General features: G+C 41.9%; 2 protein-coding genes across 9 annotated transcripts in view; one reads left to right on the forward strand and one right to left on the reverse strand.

The window, feature by feature from the left end:
• Nucleotides 1–6,538, reverse strand: part of crot (carnitine O-octanoyltransferase) — an 80,634-nt gene extending 74,096 nt beyond the window's left edge. For all 8 annotated transcript variants that reach the window (XR_007265064.1, XM_048613683.1, XM_048613663.1 and 5 more), the window contains exon 1: nt 6,409–6,538. The gene's annotated coding sequence lies outside the window, so the exon portion shown is untranslated. The remainder of the gene's footprint in view (nt 1–6,408) is intronic.
• A 990-nt stretch (nt 6,539–7,528) lies between these two features.
• Nucleotides 7,529–25,731, forward strand: part of olah (oleoyl-ACP hydrolase) — a 23,254-nt gene continuing 5,051 nt past the window's right edge. The window contains exons 1-6 of the mRNA XM_048617722.1: nt 7,529–7,679; nt 9,606–9,737; nt 10,590–10,728; nt 18,460–18,559; nt 22,779–22,951; nt 25,731. The exon at nt 25,731 is cut by the window's right edge and continues 79 nt beyond it. Of these exons, the coding sequence (XP_048473679.1) occupies nt 7,631–7,679; nt 9,606–9,737; nt 10,590–10,728; nt 18,460–18,559; nt 22,779–22,951; nt 25,731 (594 nt within the window). The 5' untranslated portion in view covers nt 7,529–7,630. The remainder of the gene's footprint in view (nt 7,680–9,605; nt 9,738–10,589; nt 10,729–18,459; nt 18,560–22,778; nt 22,952–25,730) is intronic.

The following is a 25,731-nucleotide window of genomic DNA, read 5'->3' on the forward strand; positions in this document are numbered from 1 at the left end:
TGACTAACATTCTGGGCTATCTTGTGAGCACGACTGATGAATCTAGCATTGCCGCATCTCCTGATGGCTTCAGCATACATGTCAAGCCTAGGGCAGCAACCTTCCCGAGGGGTCTAATTCAAATCTTTCTTCTTTGGTTGCTGCACTGCGGATCTCTCTGTCGACTGTTCCGGTTCATTGGCTGTCTTATTGGGCTCGCTACTGACATCTTGGGGTTTGTCGAAGAACTCTTGGACCCTCATTCGGCTGATGAATTACTCCGTGTCTGCTGCGAGACCAGTTGGGTCCATTTTGGTAGTGGGGCAAAAATTGAGTCTTTGGCTGAGAACTTCGATTTTGTCTGAAGTGTGTGGTTAGACAAGGTGATGATGGACACCTTTACGGTGGTACCGGTTTCAACCATGCTACCAGGGTGGCTTGGTTGCTGATAGTGTTGAGGCTGAATTTCTCAAGTTTCCTCTTCTGTGTGTATGTAGGTGGTATAGTTCCATTGCCTCGTCTTCTACTGCCTTCTGAAGATACACAAAGCCAACATATCAAGATGTCCCACCGTATCAGGCAATAGTACCTTGTGTGAGAATCTCTCTGGCTACGTCAAGGGCATCCTAAAACCCATAGTACAAGGAATATCTTACAGAAACCCAGCACGCATGGAACAGTTGAACCAAGAACATTCCTCACTACAGTGGGTGTTTTGGCGCATTACACCACCATCCCCCATGATGATGGCATCGCTGCAACAGCCTCAGTACTCAAAACTGACAACTGCTGATCTCCAGACACCATCCTGCAACTCATCAGCTTCATTCTCGACCACAACGCCTTCACCTTCGACAATCAGTTCTTTATCTAGACACACGGAATAACCATGCGGGCCAAATTTATATCTCAATATGCCAACATTTGCATGCACAAGTTTGAACAAGACTTCTTCACCATGTAGGGCCACCAACCAATGCTATACATGAGATACATTGATGACATCTTCTTCCTTTGGACTCATAGCAAAAAAAATCACTGAAATGACTACACAAAGATATCAAAAAGTTCCATCCTATCATCAGATTTACCATGGACTACTCTTCAGAATTGGTTTCATTCTTGGACACATGCATGTGAGACCACCACCCACCAAGTACACAGTACATACTCATGCAACTCGGCCAACGTTGTCTACCTCATACCCTGCAGGAAAGGATGTCCCGAGGCATGGTACATCGGCAAGACTACAACAATGGATGAATGGACACTGCACAATCGCCAGGCAGTAGGGGAACACTTCAGCAATCAAGGACATTCAGCCTCCAATCTTCGGGTAAGCATTCTCCAAAGCGGCCTTCAAGATACATGATACTGCAGAATCGCCGCGCAGACATTGACGGCTAAGTTCTGCACTCATGAAGATAGCCTCAACCGTGATCTTCAGTTTGTGTCGCCCTACATGTAATCTCACCATACTGTTCTGTGTTCGTAAAATCTTCCTAACTGTCCTGTTTTGAAACCATTACCTTGATTACTTGTGATTATCTCTCTGCCTTAATTAGTTTGTACAGTTTTTGATTACTTGTCACTATTGTTTGACCCTGGTCATGTGACTCTGATACCTACTCATGTTATTCCAGTCATTTGGTTTGTCTCTAGTACTATCTTACTTTTGATTATTGGTAATCATCTCCCTGCTTTAATTAATCGGCTCATAGATCGTCGTTTCACTCATTATTCAGCTGTCAACACTTTATTCACACCATTTGTATTAATCTGTTGACGCTCTTGATTATCTGCAAAGACTTGTTATTCAGCCTGTCGACAGTCTACTCACACTATTTGTACTTATCTGTTGACACTCTTAATTACCTGGAATTATCTTGCCATTGTCTCTCCACCTATATATTCTGTGCCTGGGGACCTCTCTCCACTTCACCTGATGAAGGAGCAGTGTTCCAAAAGCTTGTGATTTCAAATAAACCCATTGGACTAAAACCTGGTGCCATGTGACTTCTGACTTGTCCACCCCAGTCCAACACTGGCATCTCCACACCATGGAAAGATAGTGCTGGAGGGAGGTTTTCAGAGGCATTGTGATTGATTGTGGGGAAGATGGGACCTGTACTAGCTGGATGAGTTACACCCCAGCAGGACTAGAACAGTGGCCTTGCAGAGGCATTTGGTAGTACTGTCACTGAAGATTTAAACCAGAATGGTATAAGGATGGGAATCTGAGCAGGGACACGAGAATGAGGGAAATAAAGGTGAAAGTCAGGATAAAGTAAAAAGCAAAAGTAGAAGGCAAAGGAACCAAGGACAAGGGATTAAGCATTTTATATACACAAACACATGCAGACATGGAAATACTTGATTCCTTCACCAAATTCTATGTTTGCTTACGAGAAATAGGTAGGATTGAGTGATGAGGAATAAATACGCAGGCTCAGGGCCAGTTAGACAAGTTGAGTGGGCAAATGCATGGCAGAGCAGAATAACATGATAAAAGTCCACTTGGGTAGAAAAAATAGAATATCACAGTATTACTTAACTGATGATAGATTGAGAAATGTTGATCTACAGAGGGAGCAGGGTGTCCTTGTACACCAGTCATTGAAAACCTATAGGTGGAGCAACAGTTAAGGCAGCCAGTGATTACGTTCAGCCTTCATTTTAAAAGGGTTTAAGTACAAGAGCAGGACAGTGTTGCTTGGGTTGACTGGGCCCATATTCATTGGAGTTTAGGGGAAGAGAGGGGATCTCACTGAAATATACAAAATACTGACAGAAACAGAAAGTGCTGGAATATTTAGCAGGTTGCTTCTGATAAAGGGCCACTGGATCTAAAATGCTAACTCTATTTTTCTCACCGCAGATGCTGCCAGACCTGCTGAATTTCTCTACCTTTCTGTCTTTGTTTCAGGTCTCCAGCTTTTGCAGTTTGTTTTATTTGTTTCATTTAACTGAATGCATTTTTTTTAAGCACAGGTTCAACATTCTCTAGATCTCTATCTGAGGACAGGTGTTTTAAACTGGGTATTCATCTTTGTTGCTTCCCACTACAACTTTCCAAAATGTACCTACCCCTCAGAAAACCAAGGGTTGCATAGCTCCACATGCACACATCTCTCTGTCACTACTTCATTTCCATGTCAGTGAAATTCTTAACCTCAAATTTCTCTAATATCCCATTACCAGATTTCTAAATTGTACTCTCCACAAACGTCAATTGGTGTGAGACTGTCACCAATGCTGTCTTACCATTTAAAGCTTTTGTCTTTCATTACTTCCATGCATTTTCTGTACAACCTCATACCCGTCCTATCCCATACAATGTCTATTACACTTCAGCACATCAAATGCAAAATCCTGGCCCTCATTTATAAATCCCTCAAATTCAATCTCAATGGCCTCCTTCATATTTGCACTGCAGCTTTGCCATTTGGTCCTCCAACTCTGACCTCCTACGCAGTCCACACACTACCTTTATAAGCCGTAAAATCTTCGAACAGTTTGCCTTCCCTTTTGACATTCAATCCCTCAAGTTATTCAGTATGATATTTACCCCATTCTCATTAAAGCCTCTTCAAATGTACCTTTTCAGCCTTGCGTCTGTTCAATAATCCAAACTGTCTCACGGACAAATGCTGGGAACTGACTTATACTTTTTTTTACACTGAAGTGTACTGTAAAAAATACGTGGAACAATCCCTCTTCCGTACCTACACCGGCCCTAAACCCCACCTCTTCCTCCGTTACATTGATGACTGTATCGGCGCCGCCTCGTGCTCCCACGAGGAGCTCAAACAGTTCATACACTTCACTAACATCTTCCACCCCAACCTTAAGTTTACCTGGACCATCTCTAACACCTCTCTCCCCTTCCTGGACCTCTCTGTCTCCATATCGGGCAACCACCTAGAAACCGATATTCATTTCAAGCCCACCGACTCCCACAGCTACCTAGAATACTCCTCCTCCCACCCACCTTCCTGCAAAAATGCTATCCCCTCCTCGGTGGTCGAGAACGCCCTCAACCGTGTCTCCCACATCTCCCGCACCTCATCCCTCACACCCCGTCCACGCAATAAGAACCAAAAAAGAATCCCCCTCGTCCTCACGTACCACCCCACCAACCTCCAGTTCCAACGCATCATCCTCCGACACTTCCGCCATCTGCAATCCGACCCCACCACCAAAGACATCTTTCCCTCCCCACCCTTATCTGCTTTCCGGAGGGACAACTCTCTCCGTGACTCCCTTGTCCGCTCCACACTCCCCTCCAGCTCCACCACACCCGGCACTTTTCCCTGCAACCGCAGGAAGTGCTACACCTGCCCCCATACCTCCTCCCTCACCCCCATCCCAGGCCCCAAGAAGACTTTCCACATCAAGCAGATGTTCACCTGCACATCTGCCAATGTGGTATACTGCATCCGCTGTACCCGGTGTGGCTTCCTCTACATCGGGGAAACCAAGCGGAGACTCGGGGACCGCTTTGCAGAACACCTACGCTCGGTTCGCAATAAACAACTGCACCTCCCAGTCGCGAACCATTTCAACTCCCCCTCCCATTCCTCAGACGACATGTCCATCCTGGGCCTCCTGCAGTGCCACAACGATGCCACCCGAAGGTTGCAGGAACAGCAACTCATATTCCGCTTGGGAACCCTGCAGCCCAATGGTATCAATGTGGATTTCACAAGTTTCAAAATCTCCCCTCCCCCTACCGCATCCCAAAACCAGTCCAGCTCGTCCCTGCCTCCCTAACCTGTTCTTCCTCCCACCTATCCCCTCCTCCCACCTCAAGCCGCACCTCCATCTCCTACCGACCAACCTCATCCCGCCCCCTTGACCTGTCCGTCCTCCCTGGACTGACCTATCCCCTTCCTAACTCCCTACCTACACTCACCTTTCCTGGCTCCATCCCCGCCTCTTCGACCTGTTTGTTTCCTCTCCACCTATCCTCTCCTCTATCCCTCTTCTATCCGCCTCCCACTCTCTCCCTATTTATTTCAAAACCCCCTTCCCCTCCCCCTTTTCTGATGAAGGGTCTAGGCCCGAAACGTCAGCCTCTCTGCTCCTATGATGCTGCTTGGCCTGCTGTGTTCATCCAGCCCTGCACCTTGTTGTCTCGGATTCTCCAGCATCTGCAGTTCCTACTATCTCTGTAAAAAATGCAAGCTGTTGTCAGATTAAGTTAGTAAAGGGATCTCAACCAGAAAATGATGAAATATTCTTAATTCATAGCACAGTAGGAATTGTATTCTCTGCAGAAAGATCAATTAAAACACCAACAAGCTGATATGAGATCAAAAGAGAGGTTACACCAACATCTCAATCAGCAACAGATATTTGTTAGTACCCAGAAAGAATGAAGCAGAGAGTTCTAAGATGTAGTAGCCAAAGTAACATAAAACATTTGATTATAATACTGTATTCAATGGCCTTTTGGAGAAAGTGTTCTAATTAACAGTCAGCACATCATGCTGTTTAGTTGCAACAGAAAGCACAACAGAAACAAATACATATGAATTATGTTCTATACTTGTTTATTCCAGTCTATTAAGTTGTCATTAATACTGTGAAATGCTTACAATGCTTACATGCTTACCAATATCAGTATGAACACACTGAATCTCAACATCATTGAAGACCGGGTTCAAAAACGAAGGACAAATTTTCACTTGCATGGTAACCTTTCACCCTCCGGGCATCCCCAAAGTACCTTTATCAACGATGGTCTTTTGAGGTGCGATCACTTTTGTAACTGTAGGAAACTCAGCAGAACCTTCCACCAACAGCAATTGGACAAGTTACCAGTGTCGGATGAAGAATAAATACTGGTTAGGACACTGGGCAGAATTGCCTTGATATTTAAAAATGATCATGGGATAGCGTTTTACAGCATGAAAAGAGGGCCTTCGGCCCATCGTGTCTAAGCCAGTTATCAAGCGATAATCTTTGATATTTACCTCGGGGTGGGGTGGGGGCAGACAGCGCCATCGGCGCAAGATCACAAGGAAAGATAGCAACTCTGAGAGTGCAGCAGTTCCTCGGTTACGCACTGGAATGTCAGCTTTGATTGTGTGCTCAGGTCTCTAGAGTGGGTCTTAAACCCTTATCAGGCTGCAGCCTATAACTGTATCCCCACAGACACCTGCTCGCATCCAAAAATCTTTCTAAAATATTCGTGTACCAGGAAAGATGACCAAAATTTTGACAACAGAGGAATATGCGAACGCCCTGGGACTTTAAATGTATTAAAGATTTTTAATATACTCCCGCACACTGGTATATTTCACACATACCCCATCAACACATAGCTCATCAAAGCAATGATCTAAACTCGAGCAGACATACTACTTTGTACCCTTGGTCTTTGGTTAGTGACTTACTCTGTTTTCCTGGTTTAATTTGACTTACTTTTGTTACTTAGAAAAGCAAATTTTCGAGGATCAGTAATTTGACGTCCCCAACAACCAACGATGAGGGACACGATTGTTCTAAACTCCTCAGTCCAACTCCACCTTCCCCCAGCCCAAACACTGGCACCCTTTCTTACGCGTCACTTCCGTGACGTCCCATCATCCAGTTCCCCCACCCCCAAAGGACAACCCGTCGGCAGACATCACTTCCGCCCCGCTCTGTATTACCCGACTCCACCAGAGAGCGGTTCCTACTATCTCTGATTCGATTCCACCAGAGAGCCCTTCCCCTTCCAGACGCGTCGCCTCACTTCCGCCCCTCACGGCCGCCGGGTAATCTCCCTCCTCCCAGAGTGTCACACTCGCCCCGCAAACGGTGGCTGTGGTGGTCCTGAACTCAACCGGAACGAGGGCTGTCGCTGGCACAGGACGCATGCGATCCGCAGCGATTCCAAGTTGTCCCAGCCACTCCGCTTAAAGATTGTCACCCCTTTGATGATGAATGTTTAAACCTTCCTGAATCAGATTGTCTCTATGTCTCATTCTCTTCTGTTTATACCCCGAGCTTTTATTCTCCGCCAAGGTTATTGAACGCAGGGATTTAACAAGCACAACTCCTCCAAATATTTAATTAATGTGTTACACTGTCAGTAAAATAAACTTGACATTACACACTGACTTCCAATGAACAGTTCCGGGGCTGGGAATGGATCTTGTCCTGTTGTGGGCCTGAAGTGTTAATTTTTAAAAGATAATTCCCTCCTGTATTCTTAAGTATTTTGTCATTCTGTGATTTTTTTCGGGATTTCCATCTGATTTGTTTTATTTGAAATAGTGGGGGCTGATTTATTTTTCTCTGGAGTTGGGAGACCCAGACTTTAGCCTCGTCCACTTCCTCCTCCGTTCCCGGGTCTTTGCTCTGGTCTGGCCGCCCTTGGGCGACCCTGCAACCTCCGTTCGCTGCAGCTCCCAACAAGGCTGACCCCGTCCTGCTATTTCCACGGCTTTGTTCGGCTGAGCTTTTTGTTTTGTGTGTATAAATATATTTGCTATATAGAGGGCTTTAAAGTTTTCAAGAAGATTTGTAGCTCCTCGGGTTGCGGATGAGGTATGAAGTGGGCTATTCGGCTGCGGGGACAGTGTATGCATTACTGTGTTACCAATAGCCTCTGCAGGACTCGCAGATACTATCATTAACCACACAGTAAAATGTAACTTAGATGCATCGAGTGAAATGTTTCCACCATGTTATAAGCGGTCTGCGCGCAGGTAGGATCACTGATAGAGAAGTTTCGTCAGTAAATGTTGGAAGCAGTATGAACCAAAATATAAACCTTACACAGGATCTGGTGGTTTGGTAAACGAAGAATGCTGAAGATCAGGTAGCATCTTCAGAGAGAGAGAATTGAAAGGCAACGTTTTGTGGTGGTGGACTGTCATTCGTGAGGGCAGACTGGGTGATGCTTTGTGTCCTGTACGTAGATTAAAAGGCGTTTGACGTACTATACCACATTATGGGCTTGCTGGCAAAATTGAAATGTGGGATTTAAAGGGCCCTGTGACTGTGTACATACAAAATTTAACCAAGGTTTAAAAATAGCAGAAATATCTAAATTTTTAAAATTTCTGAACATGAAGAAGTGGTGAGCGGCTCTTTTTTAGACTAAAGGGAATTGTACAGTTGCATTTCTCGGAAGTTAGCATTGGGACTTCTCTTTTTTGTTATGTATTAATAACGTGGACGTGGGTAGAAAGTCCTGTCTCTATGCCGTATCATTCTTTGATTCTGTGAATCGTGTTTAAACAGTGCAGAGCTGCTTCGGAAAGCAGTGAGGAAGGAAGAGGTGTCTGTGTTCCTGAGAACCCTGAGGAAAGGTCACTCGACCTGCAACATTAACTCTGATTTCTCTCCACAGTTGCTGCCAAACCCGCTGAGCTTTTTCCAGCAGTTTCTGTTTTTGTTTCTGGATTAATAGTCTGGCGATAATACCATTAGGCCATCGCCTTCCTAAACTCCTGACAGCCAGACTCTCCTCATCAGTTTTTGGCTTCTAAATGCTTCAACCGAGCTAGATGTTGAGAATTCTCATTGTGGAACTTAGAGTGGGGTACCTGGTCATCCCAGTTCACTGCTTACTCCAAAAGACCTCCATGCTGGACAGCGGGCACCAATGTTTCAGGGCATGCTTCATAGGCATTGGCCACACTCATCCACCATCCATTGATATTGGTATCTGATATGCACCAGCCTCTTACAGTACATGTCTGAGCTTCAATGCTGTACTTCAGGCCACACTAGCAACTATCATTGTGCATTCAGGATCACACATCCAGCTCATGGACTGGACCAGGCTGTGTCTCCAGCCATTCTGTTTGCTGTTGGATTGCTAGCTCGTTCTGACTGTCCCTGGATGCTCACAGCATCCCGTGTCTTTTTATACTCGGCCAGCAACACCAGGCTCACAGTACCGCCATATCCTCATGCCATTTAAGTGCAGGCACAAAGCCAGGAAGTTCCCCAGCAAGCTTTAGTTGACTCAAGCGAGATAGCCTTTGAATGGAGTGTTCCTTCATTGTAAGTCAAGGACAGCCTCTGATACCAGGCTGAGACATGGTCAGTCAGAGTCCGGATTTTCTCATCGGGGCTGAGGAGCTGAATGTCAGGCAGCTCACCATTCATACTGACTCTTCCGGCCCTACTGGGGGCTGTTTTCCTCCTGGACTGAGAGAGAAGCAAGCATTAAAAGAGATGAAAGTGGGTGGTGCAGTTGGGGAGGTGTCCAAAGTGAGTGAGTAGGCAGCAAAGAGTGCATGCTGGGTTAGTGGTGTCAGGTTGGGGCAGGCAACAGCAAATGAGGGAAGATGTTGCAAGCATTTATGAAAGGGGTATGGTGAAAAATCTCACTAGGCCTAAACCTCAAATCCAACGCATCTTGCACTTAGCTAAAAAGGGTAAGGTTCTGTCAATTGTTATGATGTTACCCTTCCCTGCTGCTAATTGAATGTGGAGGTTCTACCTAATATTTTTAACTTTCTGATGCCAAATTCATAGTACATAATAAGATTCAAACTCAGATACCCAAGCTAAAAAGTAAACTGTTTCAGTACTGCAGCTCAAAAGTCTAAAATTGAAACGTCATGATTGCATTTCGTGAGAGTCCACAACTTTTAATTAAATATTTGATTATGTTACAGAAATGGATAAAATAGTTAACTGTCTGTATCGAAGACCTGAAGCACTTTTCAGACTCATCTGCTTTCCCTGGGCTGGAGGTGGATCTATACATTATGCTCAGTGGGGAAAACACTTTACCAATTTAATAGAAGGTAACAGCTATGAGTACTGAGATCTGTATTTTCAGTTGAAAAAATAAAGCAAATATGACTGTTGACTGCCCCTCAATTCAGGACTCTGTCTACACAGAACCACAAGTTTCATATAACTGAATTAAACCGATTGTCAATGAGTAGAATGCTGACATTCCACTCGATAACGTCACTGTTACAGCACCTGTTTGTTCGTTGTACTTCCAATAAAACAACAGCAAATTCTATTCTAGAAAAGTCAAAATTCAGTACTTAAGAGAAGTGAAACTGCCCACCTGTATCAGGAAGAATTTCAAACTTAAAGCTGTCCTGAGCTACATGTCTAATCATCAAACTATGTTCCCTATCAGAATGGGGAAAATAGCTGATTCTGTCTGCACAATCACATCATGATGCAAGGTTGAGAAGGTTCTATGGCCAAGTTAGTAGAGAACTGGCCCTGGATTTTCTTTTACTATACCGCCACTGGTCAGGTGGTAAATGGATAGGAACATTGGTGGTGAAGCTTGCAATTATGTTCCTGTCCAACCTTTGTTTTCCTCCTCCATACACTCCTCTGGAAAGCCCAGCAATCTTGTCACTATCTTGCTACATGTAAATAATGGCAGGAGGTGGATTGGCAGCATGTCTCATTTCTTTTTGTCTTGTTGCCCCTGTCAAACCCAGGATCAACTACAAGAGGAAATGACAGTAATTCCTGAGATATAAGGAAATGTCTAATCATGCGCCTTTTGTATGGAAGGACAGTGTGAAATGTCTGAAGAGATTTGATTCTCACTGCGTATCTATTCCAGTAACAAATTTCTGAAATTTGAAGACAGTAACACCAATAATCAAGTTCTTTAATTTCAGTTTACTCAATCCGCCTTCCTGGAAGAGAAACCCGTTCTAAGGAGCCTATTGCCCAAAACTTTGAGAAGCTTATTGAGGAAATTTCCAGCGCCTTGCTGCCCTGCCTTAAGGAGAAGCCTTTTGCATTTTTTGGTCACAGGTATGGAAGCTAATGAATCAAGTCTGGATTTATCTTGGGTGATAAAGAACCAAACAATTTCAGCAAAGAAAAGGTCCTGTTCGCATCGTTAAGGTGGTTTACTGCATACATTGTTTACATTTCAAAGCTAATACTCATGAAAATGTTAAAGTTAAAATGCTGGTGTCTGTCTGGAAGACTTCACTTACTTCACTTCTTCAATCTCAGTCACAGTTTAGACAAGGTAGTTGATTTATTCCAATGGAAAAGTAGAATTTTTTATATAAAATCACTAGTTTAACAAATGTATTGAAAATCAACAAGTGTCAGCCTCACATGTTTCCCTTTCTAACCAAATCACCCTTGTATTAAGAAAATGGACTGTATTTTGTATTTTGTTTTTAAATTTGGGAAGTGAACAGGAGGAATTGAAAAAAGGGAACGGACACAGAAGGTTGTGTGGGGGAGAGGGGAGGAGGAGGTGGCAGGAGGGAAAAGTAACTTAGCAGGAGTTATTTGTATGCGTTAACACCTCGCTCGTACCTAATCCTGCCTCCCATGTATGCAATTTCCTATTCTCCCAAGTGGCAGAGAGAAGGTACACAGCGATCAATTCTCGACATGAAATTCGGTGCGGGTACCTGACTGCTGCAGCTTGCTACTCACTCTGCCAAACCTCCAGCTTGACCAGCAGTCCTCAGCATTGCAGGTACACGTGGTCAGCAACTGAAATATTCCATGAAACACACGCAGTGCCCAACTGTATGTGATACAATCTTGACCATGCTATTGGTCATTACAGTTTGATCATTGTCATCTCCCTGAAGCAGAAGTAATTACAAGTGACCTTAAAAGTCTCACCTGCAGGACACAATTCACAAACGCCATCCAAGATCTCCAAGAGCATAGAGCTGATTTCCTCTCATCTTGAACTGTAAGTATTTGCCAACTTGCTCTGATATGCAATACTGCCTTTCTTGGGGATGGGGGTACAAGTAGAAGGTGTGGAAAGTCCTACCACGCTTATCTCCTGTAGTATCAGTATAAATGGCTTGTGCTGAATACAAAGGAATAATGTTCACTTGGTCAAACAATCGTGAATATATTCCATAGCCCCCCCCTTGTTGGAGTTCTCTTAATGTCCCACCCTACCAAGGACAATGCTCGACTGCCATTTGTGTGTGATGCAAATGCTGACTGCTCACATTACTGAGAACTTATTCTAACTCTAACTAATTCTCTCAAAGCAGCACTGATGCTGTTACTAATGGATCCAGCCACAGCAGGAGTCATCATCAGTGGTAACATTGCAACAAAAACACTGAGAAAATGAGGAGTAACGAATAGACCAGCATAACCTCCAGCGACTGCCAAACAGCCTGCTCATGAAGTCTCAGTTGAAGGACCCCTCGGGATACGGAGGAGTTACAAAAAGTCCAGAATCTATCATTCTCAATGCCATTTCTTTCAGATGAGCTCGGAGCATTGCTAATGATAACTGAGGAACAAGGCCATCTGCTGAAATGGGACTGTGACTTGAAGGGATAGGTAGCTATCCTATCCTGGTGGCTGTTAAGGTGACAGTCGCACTAAACATTTATGCAGCTGGCTGCTTCCAAGGATTCACAGGCGATTTGTACAGGATCTTGTAATGCTCAACCAACAAATGTATCCAGTCTGTTAACAATGCAGATCACACCACTTCATCTCATTTCCATATGATGAGGGCAGTGCTGCAGCCCAGGCAGTAGACTTTGCCAGTGTTAGGGATGCCCATGACTGAGCAGTACAAAATGGCTGTCAGCTGCCCATAGCTAACACAACAGAACTGGCAGACAGTAGATAGAGAGCTTGAGAAAATATTTGCTTAATCCAACCTGCACAAGTTAGAACAGTAATAGGTCTGTGGACCCAAGGTTACAGAACTGAGGTAGAATATGCAGCGACAGTTGTTTGCACATAAGACATAGATAAGAACATTTCACACTACATTTAATTAGTGACTCTCCCTTTAATTATTCAATCAATCTGTTATAATACTAATGATAGAGGGTTTTAGTTAAAATCCTTCAAATAATTATAGATTCACTTATATACAAAAAAAACTAAAAGCATTCAAGGAAAAGATTCAAATAAAATTGAGAGTAAACCAGTCTCAGACAGTAAAAGCAGCTTTCACATCATTACAGGGAGAATTGAATCAGAGGTACAGAAACTTGCAGACATTGGAATGTGGGTTGAATGAACACACTGCAAGACAGCCAAGGATGAAGATAGGCATGTCTAGTAAATATGGTGAGAAAGAAACTGCTCTCAACTTGTTAGCTAAAGAATTCTAACATTAGGTGTAACCATATAACATTGTTGGAACCTATGTTATAACAATTAGCAAAAATCAATATTCTTTTGTATTTCCTGTTTTGAGGTTAATAAGGAATTTAAAAGGCCCTTAAGTCATAGGCAAGTATCCAATTAATTGGCAGTTAACTCGACGCAGTTGACAAATGCCTGGGAAGGAATGTACTTGAATACAGTGATCATTGTGAAAACCCTCAAGAGTGTCTGGGAAACATCATGAAACCATGGAGGACTGGGGCTTGACCACAAGTCTGTCCATCTCTAGCCATTCAGTCATATGATTAACTTAATTGGAAATGTAAGTAATTAATTAAATGATTGGTTTGTAAATGTTAAAGGTGTAATGAAACGAATGTATAAAAATATTTTCCTTTGTTCAGTGAAGACCTCTCTGGATTTTCAGAAGATTTCTTCTACCGGTGTAATGTTAACAAATCCTTTACTGGAAGTGAACTCCTCGGTGTCAAGTCAACCATTTGGTCATTTCCAGCCCAACGCCAACATACTGGCTTCCGTCAAGTACAGAGCACCCAGCGTGTTGAGAGTGCCATGTCATGTCACAGCTAACTTCATGAACAGAAAAGTTGTTTTCCATTCCATCAATGTACCCATCATCTGTGATCATTGATGCCACATTGTAGAAATCTGCAACAGGTATCCTTGGAAGCTGCCATGTTGTGCTTATCCTTGAACTCCTATGTTTCTGCCTCATCTCCAGGGCCAGATGCCATTCAAGGATGGTTACAGCAAGACCAAGACTCCTGTCTGAAATCATGTCTGATGACTCCATTATAAACATCCTTACTGAGGCTGAGTGTAGATACAGTGCTACCCATTCTGGCCATCAGGGCCATTGTGGAATAGGTTGAGCACTTCAGAGTGAGGCTCCAGTGCTGGGTTGGCCTAGTGGACCTTGCAATGTGAGTGTGCCACATAATTCAAGCATACTGTGCTTTACACAACTTCAGGCAAAGAGGGGATGTGATGACTGCTGAGAATCTGGGAGTGCAATAACAGTCTTCAGTGCAGGAAGATGAAGACATGGTGCAGGAGAAACAAAGATCAAACATGTTAGTTCTTTTGAGGAGGTAACTAGCAGATCAGTAACAGAAAACTGTAGATATACATTTGGATTTTCAAAAGATGTTTGATAAGGTACCAAATATAAGACTGCTAAATAAGATCCCATGTATTGAGGTAGTATATTAGTGGGGATAAAAGATTGATTAACTAATAGAAGACAGGGAGAGATAAAAGGGGACATTTTCAGGATGGCAGCCTTATAACTACTGGAGTGCCTCAGGGATCAGTGCTGGGGCCACAATTATTTACACTAATGACTTCAATGAGAGAAGTGAATGTACTGTTGCCAAGTTTGTGGATGACATAAAAGAGATAGGAAGGCAAATAGTGAGGATGACACAAGGAATCCATATAGGGATACTAGATAGATTAAATGAGTGGGCAAAAACTTGGCAAATGGAATATCATGTGGGAAAATGTGAAGTTATGCACTTTGGTAGGAAGAAAAGAGGAGCTGAATATGGTTTAAATGGGAAAAGACTACTGAAAGCTGTATCACAGAGCGATTTAAGAGTTCTTGTGCGTAAATCTCAAAAAAAAGTTAGCATCCAAGTTCAGCAATAGTTGCAGTTTTACTGTGAAAATTCTCATTATGGTGTAGCAAGATGTACGCTTTTTTAATTTAATTATTTTAATGTGAGGCATAGCTGAGAGCTGTAGTAATGTGTTAAAACCTCAGTTATACATTTCACTTAGGAAGTCCACTGGTGCTGAGGTAGGAGCAGCAATGTTCAGGTATAATATTGTGCTAGGTGAATTTTGTTAGGTTTCTATTTCAAAATTCATCTTGTTAAGAATGTACAATGATTTCCCGGGTGTGGTAGGAATAGGGAGTGCACTTTCATCCACGTCTATTCTAAGAAAAAAACGATTTGAACTGAAGGTGCTAGGAACAGTCTGTTCTGAGGAAGGGTCACTGGACCCAAAACGTTAAAACTCTGATTTCTCTCCACAGATGCTGCCAGACCTGCTGAGCTTTTCCAACAATTTCTTTTCTATTTTATTGAGTTTACCCACACCACCCCCAATCTTGAATAATAGATGTTACATAAAGTAAGTTTTGCAAGTTACAGCATCGTCGGCCAAAGCAGCAGGAATTAGACAATGCCTTAGCACAAGGATATTCACTTCAATTCCAAGGTTCTGATTCTCACTAGTTTAGTTTAGCCCTGGGTGGAGTGTTGCATTCAGTTTGGGCACCATATATTTGGAAGGATATGAAGGCATTGGAGAGAATGCAGAAGTTTGCAAGAATCATTCCCAGATGAGAAACTTCAGTTATGAAGGTAGTTCGGAGAAATTGTAACTGTTTTTCCTTAGAGTAGATTTGATAGAAATTTTCAAAACCATGATTTATTCAGATATAGTAGGTAGGGGGAAAACTGTTCCCATTTATAAAAGGATTGAGAACAAGAGGAGCCAGATTGAAAGTAGTTTGCAAAAGAACATTGCATTTCACTCTCACTGTATGAAAAAGTTTAACATTATGCAATGTCTAGGAGTGTGGTAAACATGAATTCAATTTTAGCATTCAAGAGAACATTAAATTGTACATTATTTGAAGAGTTGTTTGGAAAAGACAGGTGAATGTCACTAACTTAGTGTGTTTGTTTGGACAGCAAATGCTAACACAATAGATAAAGTAGCTTCCTTCTGCACCATAGCATTCTGTCCTTCCATGAAAAGGAACAGTGTGCAGGGTTATAGGGTATGGCACTATGTGAATTGCTCATTCAGACAGCTGCTGTGGTTGTGATGGGCCAAATGTAATCCCCTACCCTAAATTGATTCTTCGATTTATTCAATAGCTAAACACCTTACTAACCTGTTAAAACTGTAAAGGAAACAATTGAATAAGCAGAAGGTTAGAATGTAGAGCAAATGGAACACACTGTCACCAAGAGGAAGCGCTGCTAAGGATGAGGAGGAACAGAAATAGCAGCCACCTTCACTAATTACTTCCAGGAATTTAGTGTAAAGCAGGCTTTAGAGATTAAAAAGTTTGGCATGCAGGATGTTTGAGACAAAGTTGAAGCTAGTGTTGCTGAAGGTGTTTTGAATCCATGTATTGTTTATGTGGAGGATTATTACAGTGGGAAAAGGATTCAGTTAGTTGTGTCAGATCCTGTTATTTGCTTTGATATCTATAGCAGTGATATTTTCTGGCTTTACCTCTTAATTTTGCTCTCATTGTTAATAAATGGGACTCCTTTTCCATATCTTTATCACATGGGTATCGATAACATGATAATGTGAGATCATGCTGGGTCTGTAATGAAAAATAGGTTATCTGTCCAGGCATCTGAAGCACTATATCTGATTACCATGATGTGGAGGTGACGGTGTTGGACTGGAGTGGACAAAGTCAGAAGTCACATGACATAGTATATGGGGAGACAATGGCCTAGTGGTATTATCACTAGACTATTAATCCAGAGACCCAGGCAACGTTCTGGGGATCCAGGTTTGAATCCCATCACAGCAGATGGTGGAATTTGAATTCAATAAATATCTGGAATTAAGAATCTAATGATGACTGTGAATTCATTGTTGATTGTTGGGAAAAACCCATCTAGTTCACTAATGCCCTTTAGGGAAGGAAACTGCCATCCTTACCTGGGCTGGCCTACATGTGACTCCAGACTCTCAGCAATGTGGTTGACTCTTAACTGCCCTCTGGGCAATTAAGGATAGGCACCAAATGTTGCCTTGCCAGCGACGCCCTCATCCTGTGAATGAATAAGGAAGAGAAAAACAGATTATAGTCCAACAGATTTATTTGAAACCACAAGCTTTCGGAGCTTCAGCTAATGAAGGGTCTATGCTCCAAAAGCTTGTGATTTCAACTAAACCTTTTAGACTATAACCTGGTGTTGTGTGACTTCTGACTACATCTGGTTAGAGTGGAATTCTACATACTGCAAGAAAACCATGTGATTATGTGGAAACAAAAGTGAATGCAAATGCGTTAATACCCTCCTAAATTTGAGGTATGCGTTCATCGTGAAATGGCAGTACCTGCTCATTCTCCTTGTTTCCAGGGAGGTTTATGAAGCTATTTGCTCTAAAGAAAGCTTGTTTGACACATGTATGCACTGTGGATTGACTGTCTTGCTGGTGTCCCCTTGTGGTTTTTTGGAATCGGCTTCATGTAGAAAAGTTAAAGTGGTAACCTTGACCAACATTGGCTCTTTTTCAGTAAAAGAAAGTGAAAAATATTTTGCTTTTACAAACTAAGAATCAATCTGTCATTTCCCTGATGTACATACGCATTGCAGACTGCCTGATGTAGATAACACTCCAGATGTCTTGGAAGCATTCAGTAACATGTAAGTTCCATGCTGTTGTAACCTTCACTTCCTAAAGTCAGAGGTATGCAAGTGTTATGTGCAGCAGGTTCTGGAGTAGAGGGCATGATTGTGAAAGCCTGGTACATCAAATGGAATTGTTGAAGGCGAGTTTTATCTCTGTTTGCAAGAGCATGTGAAAAAAACTCTTAATTCCTGTCCTGTGGCGTTGAGACAGATGTGGCCAAAACACTTCAGGGATACGTAAATTTGTTAGTCCCACACTAACTCCCCTCTCATTTTGTACTGCATTCAGAGCTGAGCAGAATCACACCCATCCTTACTACCCGTGTGATGAATTTCAAAACCATTAATAGCAACACTGAAGGAAATTAATGGCAAGAGAAAAAACAGCAGGATTTGTAGCACATGCATAGTCAAAACACAGCAAGAGGGAAATGACATCCATAAGTGGAGGTGATGGTTTTTGAAACGGTTATTTTTTGTAGGAGACTTACTTGAGCACTCAGTTCCTGTAATGCAGCTGAAACTAGATTTTACATGCAGGGTGAGTCTTGGCTAGAGTCTGGCCCGCTGACACCAATTTTGTAAGATACAATTAATGACGAGATTTAAATATTAAAATCGGCTCTCTCCAAAGTTGTCTGTTGGAAAATTGGGCACCCTGCAAGCCAATCACATGAAGTTGAACATATATATTCTTTATCAATCGTCTTTGAGGTTCTGCCTAGTTTGTGATTTTGCAACATCACAGTTAGTCTTGATTTTTGCCTTGTGCTTGATCAGCAAATGCAAATTTCCGTCACATTGGCAATAGTCAAGAATATTTATTTAAGATGTGTAAAAACAATTATGCTATTAAATGAATAATCTGAATAAAGGTACCAGTTTGATTCAAAATGGACAACAACAGCAATAGTGCTGATTTCACAGAAAATCAGTGCAAGATCATTGAGACAAAGTCAAGGTGAAAAATTACTTAACTGTTTGTTTTTCTCTACAGTTTTGGAGCATACCTCAGTTTTGCTACAGCAGAATTGATACAAAAAAATCATGGTTTGGAACCTGTACACCTTTTTGTATCTGGTGCTTCAGCACCACATGTAAGTAAAATGTTTTACTTTAGGAAATTATTTTTAATCAAATCAGTTGCACTAAAAAACATGCTATGAAATATGAGATAACAAGGTGTAGAGCTGGATGAACACAGCAGGCCAAGCAGCATCAGACAAGTGGGAAAGCTGATGTTTCAGGTCCACACCCGAAACGTCAGCTTTCCTGCTCCTCTGATGCTGCTTGGCCTGCTGTGTTCATCCAGCTCTACACCTTGTTATCTCAGATTCTCCAGCATCGGCAGTTCCTACTATCTCTGCTATGAAGTATGATGCCTTTTTCTTTGAAACTGTGAATTTCCAACCTTATTCTCAGTCTGGCTGAGCTGACCATAAATGTAGACTTCCTTGAGTCACGTAGTCAACCATTAAGTAATATAAAACATGTTATCATATGGTCAGAGACATGTTTGTGCTAGTGGTTTGCACATAATGAAGTCCTGACTTAGGCTATGCCATGAGGAGGAGGCAGTGGTTAAACAGCTTCATTCAGGACAGCTTGGAGGAAATCTCATTGTGAATTTATAACAATAGAAAGTTCTCTGAAGTAATTAAGATAGAACAACGATGTATACTTACTTAACAGCATAAGGAGCTCGACTGTCATAGAAAATTACACGATCAATCTCTAAGTAATCAACAATCATGAATACTTGATTACTTGGAGATTGATCATGTAATTTTCTATGATGGTTGAGCTCCTTATGGTGTTTAATAAAGGCATTTAATGCGTTGTGGTAATTATAAAGGAATTCTGTAGCACCTACAGTTATCACTACTTATAGAATCCTATATCCCTACAATTCAGATAGAGGCCATTTAGCCCATCAAGTCTACACCAACCCTCCAAAGATCATTCCACCCACACCCACATTCTACACCCTATTCACCTAATTCTGCATTTACCAGCCAAGGGTGGAATCAAACCTGCATCCTTGTAAGGCAACAGTGCTAACCACTGTGCCACAATGCTGCCCAATACTGATCTTTAGTAGGCTCATTCAGGCATCAGGTTTTGGAAAATTTCCCCCAGGAAGGTGATACTTTGATCTACCTCCACACGTAAGTGTTGTGACCTTGAATTTCTATGCAGCTGCTTGTCATTCACTGCTTTTTGTTTTAATTGTGCTTGGAGAAAGCCAGTTAAAGCAATTTTTTTTTCTGCACAGTATATTGGTTACTCCTTACCAAGGAGTGTACTACTTTGAAAAGGACAAAAGGTAGTTTTCTCTAATTTCAGTTGCGAACAAAGAATGTGACAAGATGGGGGCATGCATCTATACCTTGGGAGATAAAGTAAATTAGTATCTCTTCTTTTCTTGCCATTAAAATTGGCAGAAACTTTAATATCTAGGCTGTCCAAAAATATATGAATGCATAAGCTGCCCTAAAAAAGAGAATGACTCCTGGAATCTACTCAGTCCTGAAACCATGAACTGGATTTTATGTTTCACAGCATTGTGTATTTTTGACAGGCTATCACATAAAATAGACGGGTGGCTCAAACAACCCACTCCCATAATCTGGAGGGTGTACTTGTGCTGAAATTGACAGTCTGCTCGCCATATGTTATTTGGGTCAATTGGGCTGATTAAAAGGCTCATATTTTAATATGATTGTTGCATGGATCCTTTTCAAAAGGACAGGAAAAAAGGAGAAAATTCACTGTGGTTTTATGAAGCGGAAATGATAACCAATTTATTAGATTTCTTTGAAGTACCACATGCACTATGGATTGGTGTGGGGGTGGTGGGGAGCTGCATCAAAGATTATTGGACAATGTGTAGTACACAGTATGGAGCAACATAGTAACATGGATAGAAGGATAGAAGATTGACTGGCTGAACACAGCGTGTGCGAGTGACTGTTTATTTGATTGGCTTGAGAGTGGAGCCCTGCAAAGTCTGTGTTAAGGCCTCCGTTTAATGCACTTTATATCAATGACTTTGGGAGGTGCATTTGCAGATGATCCTAAGTCAGCTAAGTATGCATGTTGTGAAGATGACACAAGGATGCATATGTACTCTGTGGAGCTGGAGGAGTACAGCAGGCCAGGCAGCATCAGAGGAGCAGGAAAGTTGACGTTTCGAGTTGGGACCCTTCTTCAGATATTTCTGCTGTGCTCCTCCAGCTCCACACTGTGTTATCTCTGACTCCAACATCGGCAGTTCTTACTATCTCTGCATAGTACTCTATCTGCCAGAGTTTTGCCCATTCATTCAACAGTGTGAGTGATGGTGATTTTGGTTAAACAGACCATTCAGTACTGGAGCAGAGGCTAGTGAGATGGTTCAAAGACAAAATTGATTTAGCTAGAGCTAATGAATAAGAGGGGTGCAATTACAGTAATTAAAGGAAGTGTGTGACTGATGTCCATTTGATAATACAGTATGAACTAGGATGACTGTAGAAAGTTCAGAAGGAAATAAAAAAAGAAATTGGAGAGAAGAGACTGACAGCTTACATGAAAGGGAATCCAGAAGTCTCTCTTTGGAGAATAATAGTTTTTTAAAAAGTATTAACAGGAGTAATGAGGCAAATTGGAGGCTATAAGGGATCCTGAAATGGAAATGGTGAGAATGGCTCAGTTACTAAATTAATGTTTTGCATTTCTCTTTAGCAAGGAAGAAGATGCTGCCCAAGTCATATTAAAAATGGAGGTAGTTGGTAATAAAGTTGGTAGATGTATTTAAAATCATGAGGAGACTGGTCACAGTGGATAAAGAAAAACTGTTTCCAGCGGAAGGATCACAATCAGAGATTGCAAATTTGAGGTATTTGGCAATAGACACTTCAGTGGCATGAAGACACACTCACACAGCGAGTAATTAGGATTTGAAAGGCACTACCTATGTGGAGAAGTTCAGGTCAATTGAGGCTTTCAAAGGGAACAGGATCATTATATGGAATGGAAATTATTTGCAGTCCTATGGGCAAATGGCAAGGGAGTGACTCAAGGTCAAATGCCTCTTCAAAGTCTGAAAAAGATAAGGTAGACTATTTCACCATTGCTGACTCAAAATTTGAAAACTTCCTAACAGCACTATGTGTGTACCTTCTTGATGGACTGCACTGGTTCAGAAAGGCAGTTCTCTAGCATCTTCTCCAGGCCAACTGGGGATGGATGACAAAAGCTGTTTTTGCCAGTTATTTATTTTAGCAACTTTTGCATATCCAACACAGCTGTTCTTTACCACACGTGCTCCCAGAGTACTACTGAGACATAGACTCATTTACATTTACAGCACAGAAGGAAGCCATTTGACACATTATGTCTGTGCCAGTCAACAAAGATCTGATTACATTGACCTAATTTTCCAGCTTTTGGCCCCACAGCATTAACCTTGATACTATTCAAGCTGCTCAGACAGTACTGTTAACCAGATCACTAGAGATGCTACAGAGAATAGTACTTCTATTTTGGAGCTGAAGACTACAAGGTGTTAATGTGCCTTTTCTTCTTTGCATTTTCAATGAATTAAACTTGCAGCTAATTTCTCCTTGGATGTGAAAGGTGGCTTGGGTGTGGCGTGACAAAGCGCCTTTTTTAAAGCTTTACTTGTGACATAAGTGGTGCCTTGTCAGCAGATTATATGCCAAGAGCACTGAACACTTTGGTAAATAGACTCACTATGCTTAAGGAGCACCGACATACACAGCAACCAAATGGGCAGTGATCAGAGTACTTTATCAGTCCCCTAGATATTTCACTTTATATGTAGGAAGTTGCTTCTGAAGTTAAATGTGCATTACACCTTGGCCATGTTCATTTATCGTGCATTATGTAGTAACCAAATGAATCAGTACCTTAACATGCATCCTTCATTTCCAGCATCTTTGGAACCTAGCAAAATTGGATGAAAGCCTCCTTATTGATAGCTGTGAGAGATCTGAATTAAATATATTTCTGCAGTTTTAACCATGTTCTCTGACAATACAAAACTAACATGACCCTAATATTGCACTAATTGATACGCACATGAGAAATTAACAAAAACATCAAATTATAAAATTGAGATTAAGATATATTATTGGAGCAGAGAAAGAGAGGCTTGTGCTGCCATTGAAGGCGAGTGAAAATAGCTGAAATGCTGACATTGATACTTTTATAACCGTGAAAATACAAAGTACAGAAATTAATTTTTTACATTTTTAAGCTGCTTTGTTGAAGTGGCACTAAGTGATTCTTTCACCTTTATCTATAATGCAGTCTCCAGCTCGTTATCCCATTCAGAAGAAGTCAGATCTCCCAGATGATGAATTTTTGAAATGGATGACATCTATTGGTGGTACCCCATCTGAAATTCTTGCCAATAAAACCATTCTGCAACTGTTTGTCCCAGTGTTAAAAGCAGATCTTAGACTTGTGGAATTAATTAGGTAAATCCACGTTGTTTATGTAGAATTAATATTATAAAATAAGTCTACAATGTGTTATTTATTTTCTACCTTTTTTCTTTCTCACATTCAAACTGAAGTATACAATCGTTTTTTGGCATTAATTTGTCATATAATAATAGCTGTAGTTTAGAGGAGATTGAGCCTTGTAGGAAGTGCAGTCCCAGCATGGCTAAGCACTTAAGAAAGACTGCAATGGTTGAACTTTCCTTTCTTTATTCTTCAACTTAATACTAAGAAGGACTGTAATGTTCAACTTTTGCCTTTTTTTTAACGGTATACTAAGAGTGGCTGAAATGTTTAACTTTTAACTTGGTTCCTTATTTCTTTCTGCCTTGTTCTTAAATTTTTGTACCTATGATGATGCCATGTGTGGCGACATTGAAAACTTTTCCCTGTCTCCTATATTTTTGTGCTTGAGTACATGTGCCAATAAAATATAAATCGAAATCTAGTGAATGTGAAAAGATCCAGTTGGATTAAACTCCTCTCCCCTTCAGTCAACACCTTGCAATAGCAAAAAATGAAGACAATCATCTTGGAACCCTTACAGTGTGAAAGCAGGCCATTCAGCCCATTAAGTCAACACTGACCCTCCAAAGAGCATCGCACCCAGACTCACCCTATTCCTGTAATCCTGCATTTCCCGTGGCTAATCCACCTAGCCTGCATATCCCTGGATACTATGGGCAATTTAGCATGACTAATCCACCTAATCTACACATCTTTGGACTATGGGAGGAAACCAGAGCACCTGGAGGAAACCTATGCAGACATGGGGAGAATGTGTAAACTCCACACAGACAGTTGCCCGAGGGTGGAACTGAACCCAACTCCCTGGAGCTGTGAGGCATTAATGTCACTGTACCAAAAATAGAAATTGCCAGAAAAGCTTAGTAGGCTTGGCAACATCTGAGAGAAATCTGAATTGATCTGGAGGAAGGTATAGCTGGTCTGATTAGCAAGTTTGCGGATGACACTAAGATTGGTGGAGTAGCAGAGAGTGAAGGGGACTGTCGGAGAATGCAGCAGAATATAGATAGATTGGAGAGTTGGGCAGAGAAATGGCAGATGGAGTTCAATCCAGGCAAATGCGAGGTGATGCATTTTGGAAGATCCAATTCAAGAGCGAACTATACGTAAATGGAAAAGCCCTGGGGAAAATTGATGCACAGAGAGATCTGGGTGTTCAGGTCCATTGTACCCTGAAGGTGGCAATGCAGGTCAATAGAGTGGTCAAGAAGGCATACGGCATGCTTTCATTCATCGGATGGGGTATTGAGTACAAGTGTTGGCAGGTCATGTTACAGTTGTATAGGACTTTGGTTTGACCACATTTGGAATACTGCGTACAGTTCTGGTCGCCACATTACCAAAAGGATGTGGATGCTTTGGAGAGGGTGCAGAGGAGGTTCACCAGGATGTTGCCTGGTATGGAAGGCGCTAGCTATGAGGAGAGATTGAGTAGATTTGGATTATTTGCATTAGAAAGATGGAGGTTGAGGGGGGACCTGATTGAGGTCTACAAAATCATGAGAGGTACAGACAGGGTGGATAGCAAGAAGCTTTTTCCCAGACTGGGGGACTTAATTATTAGGGGTCACGATTTCAAGGTGAGAGGGGAAAAGTTTAAGGGAGATATGCGTGGAAAGTTCTTTGCGCAGAGGGTGGTGGGTGCCTGGAATGCGTTGCCAGTGGAGGTGGTAGAGGCGGGCACGATAGCGTCATTTAAGATGTATCTAGACAGATACATGAATGGGCAGGGAGCAGAGGGATACAGATCCTTGGAAAATAGGCGACAGGTTTAGATAGAGGATCTGGATCGGCGCAGGCTTGGAGGGCCGAAGGGCCTGTTCCTGTGCTGTAATTTTCTTTGTTCTTCGTTTCTTGAATTAATGTTTGGTGTTGTGTGACCCTTCCTCAGAACTGCGCCACCGTTCCACCCATATCAGCAGCATTCCTTTAGGCAAGGTTAAACAAGCAACTTCAGTAAAGAAATTCCTAATCACAAATTTCAGTATTAGGGCAAATAAAAATTTACCAAGCAATATCAAGATTTTTGCTGGCACACACCCCACTCCCAAGGCACATTCCCTCCCCAGAACCAAAGCAGTTCAGAAGCCTTTGGAAGGGAGCTACTTAGAATTACTACAATAGGGTGAGGAGGAGGATAAGGAAAATGCCCCTTCCTTTTCAGAATCCAGACATCATTCCTGGGCTGCATGTTTATTATTTGTTAGCTTGATATTCCACGTTCACTTGGCTTACTGGCCCCTGAAGCTGTGGCAAGATTCTGTGCAGCCAGGAATGCAGGAAGACAATACGCCACTGTTAATGAAATTTTAAAACTCAGCATTTATCCTCAATTGTCGAGTTGCTTACTAAATAGCTATTTTTTATATTATGCACGTTTGATTGAAGTAACAAGGAACATGGAATATGTGAGACATTTAAAGGCCATTTTGTTCCTTCAGGGATCATTAAGTTTGTAGAATCTGAATTACATAATGGACTGTCACTGATGTGAGCTTGTACAATTCCTAAAGACTATCCAGCAACCAATCACAAGGCTGCTGCCTTATCGGTAAAACTTTATATGTAAGGTAGAACTAAAGAGAGGCTAGAAGAGATCTTTTTAAAATGTTGTCACTGTCAATATCTTATTCCCTTGCGAGATATCGATTTGATCTGATTACACTCCTGTGAAACTCCTTGAACATTTTACTGTGTTAAAGGCACTATAAAAAGACAAGATGTATTTATTT

The sequence above is a fragment of the Rhincodon typus genome, chromosome 2 (assembly GCF_021869965.1).
Source record: "Rhincodon typus isolate 14 chromosome 2, sRhiTyp1.1, whole genome shotgun sequence".
Taxonomy (NCBI): domain Eukaryota; kingdom Metazoa; phylum Chordata; class Chondrichthyes; order Orectolobiformes; family Rhincodontidae; genus Rhincodon; species Rhincodon typus.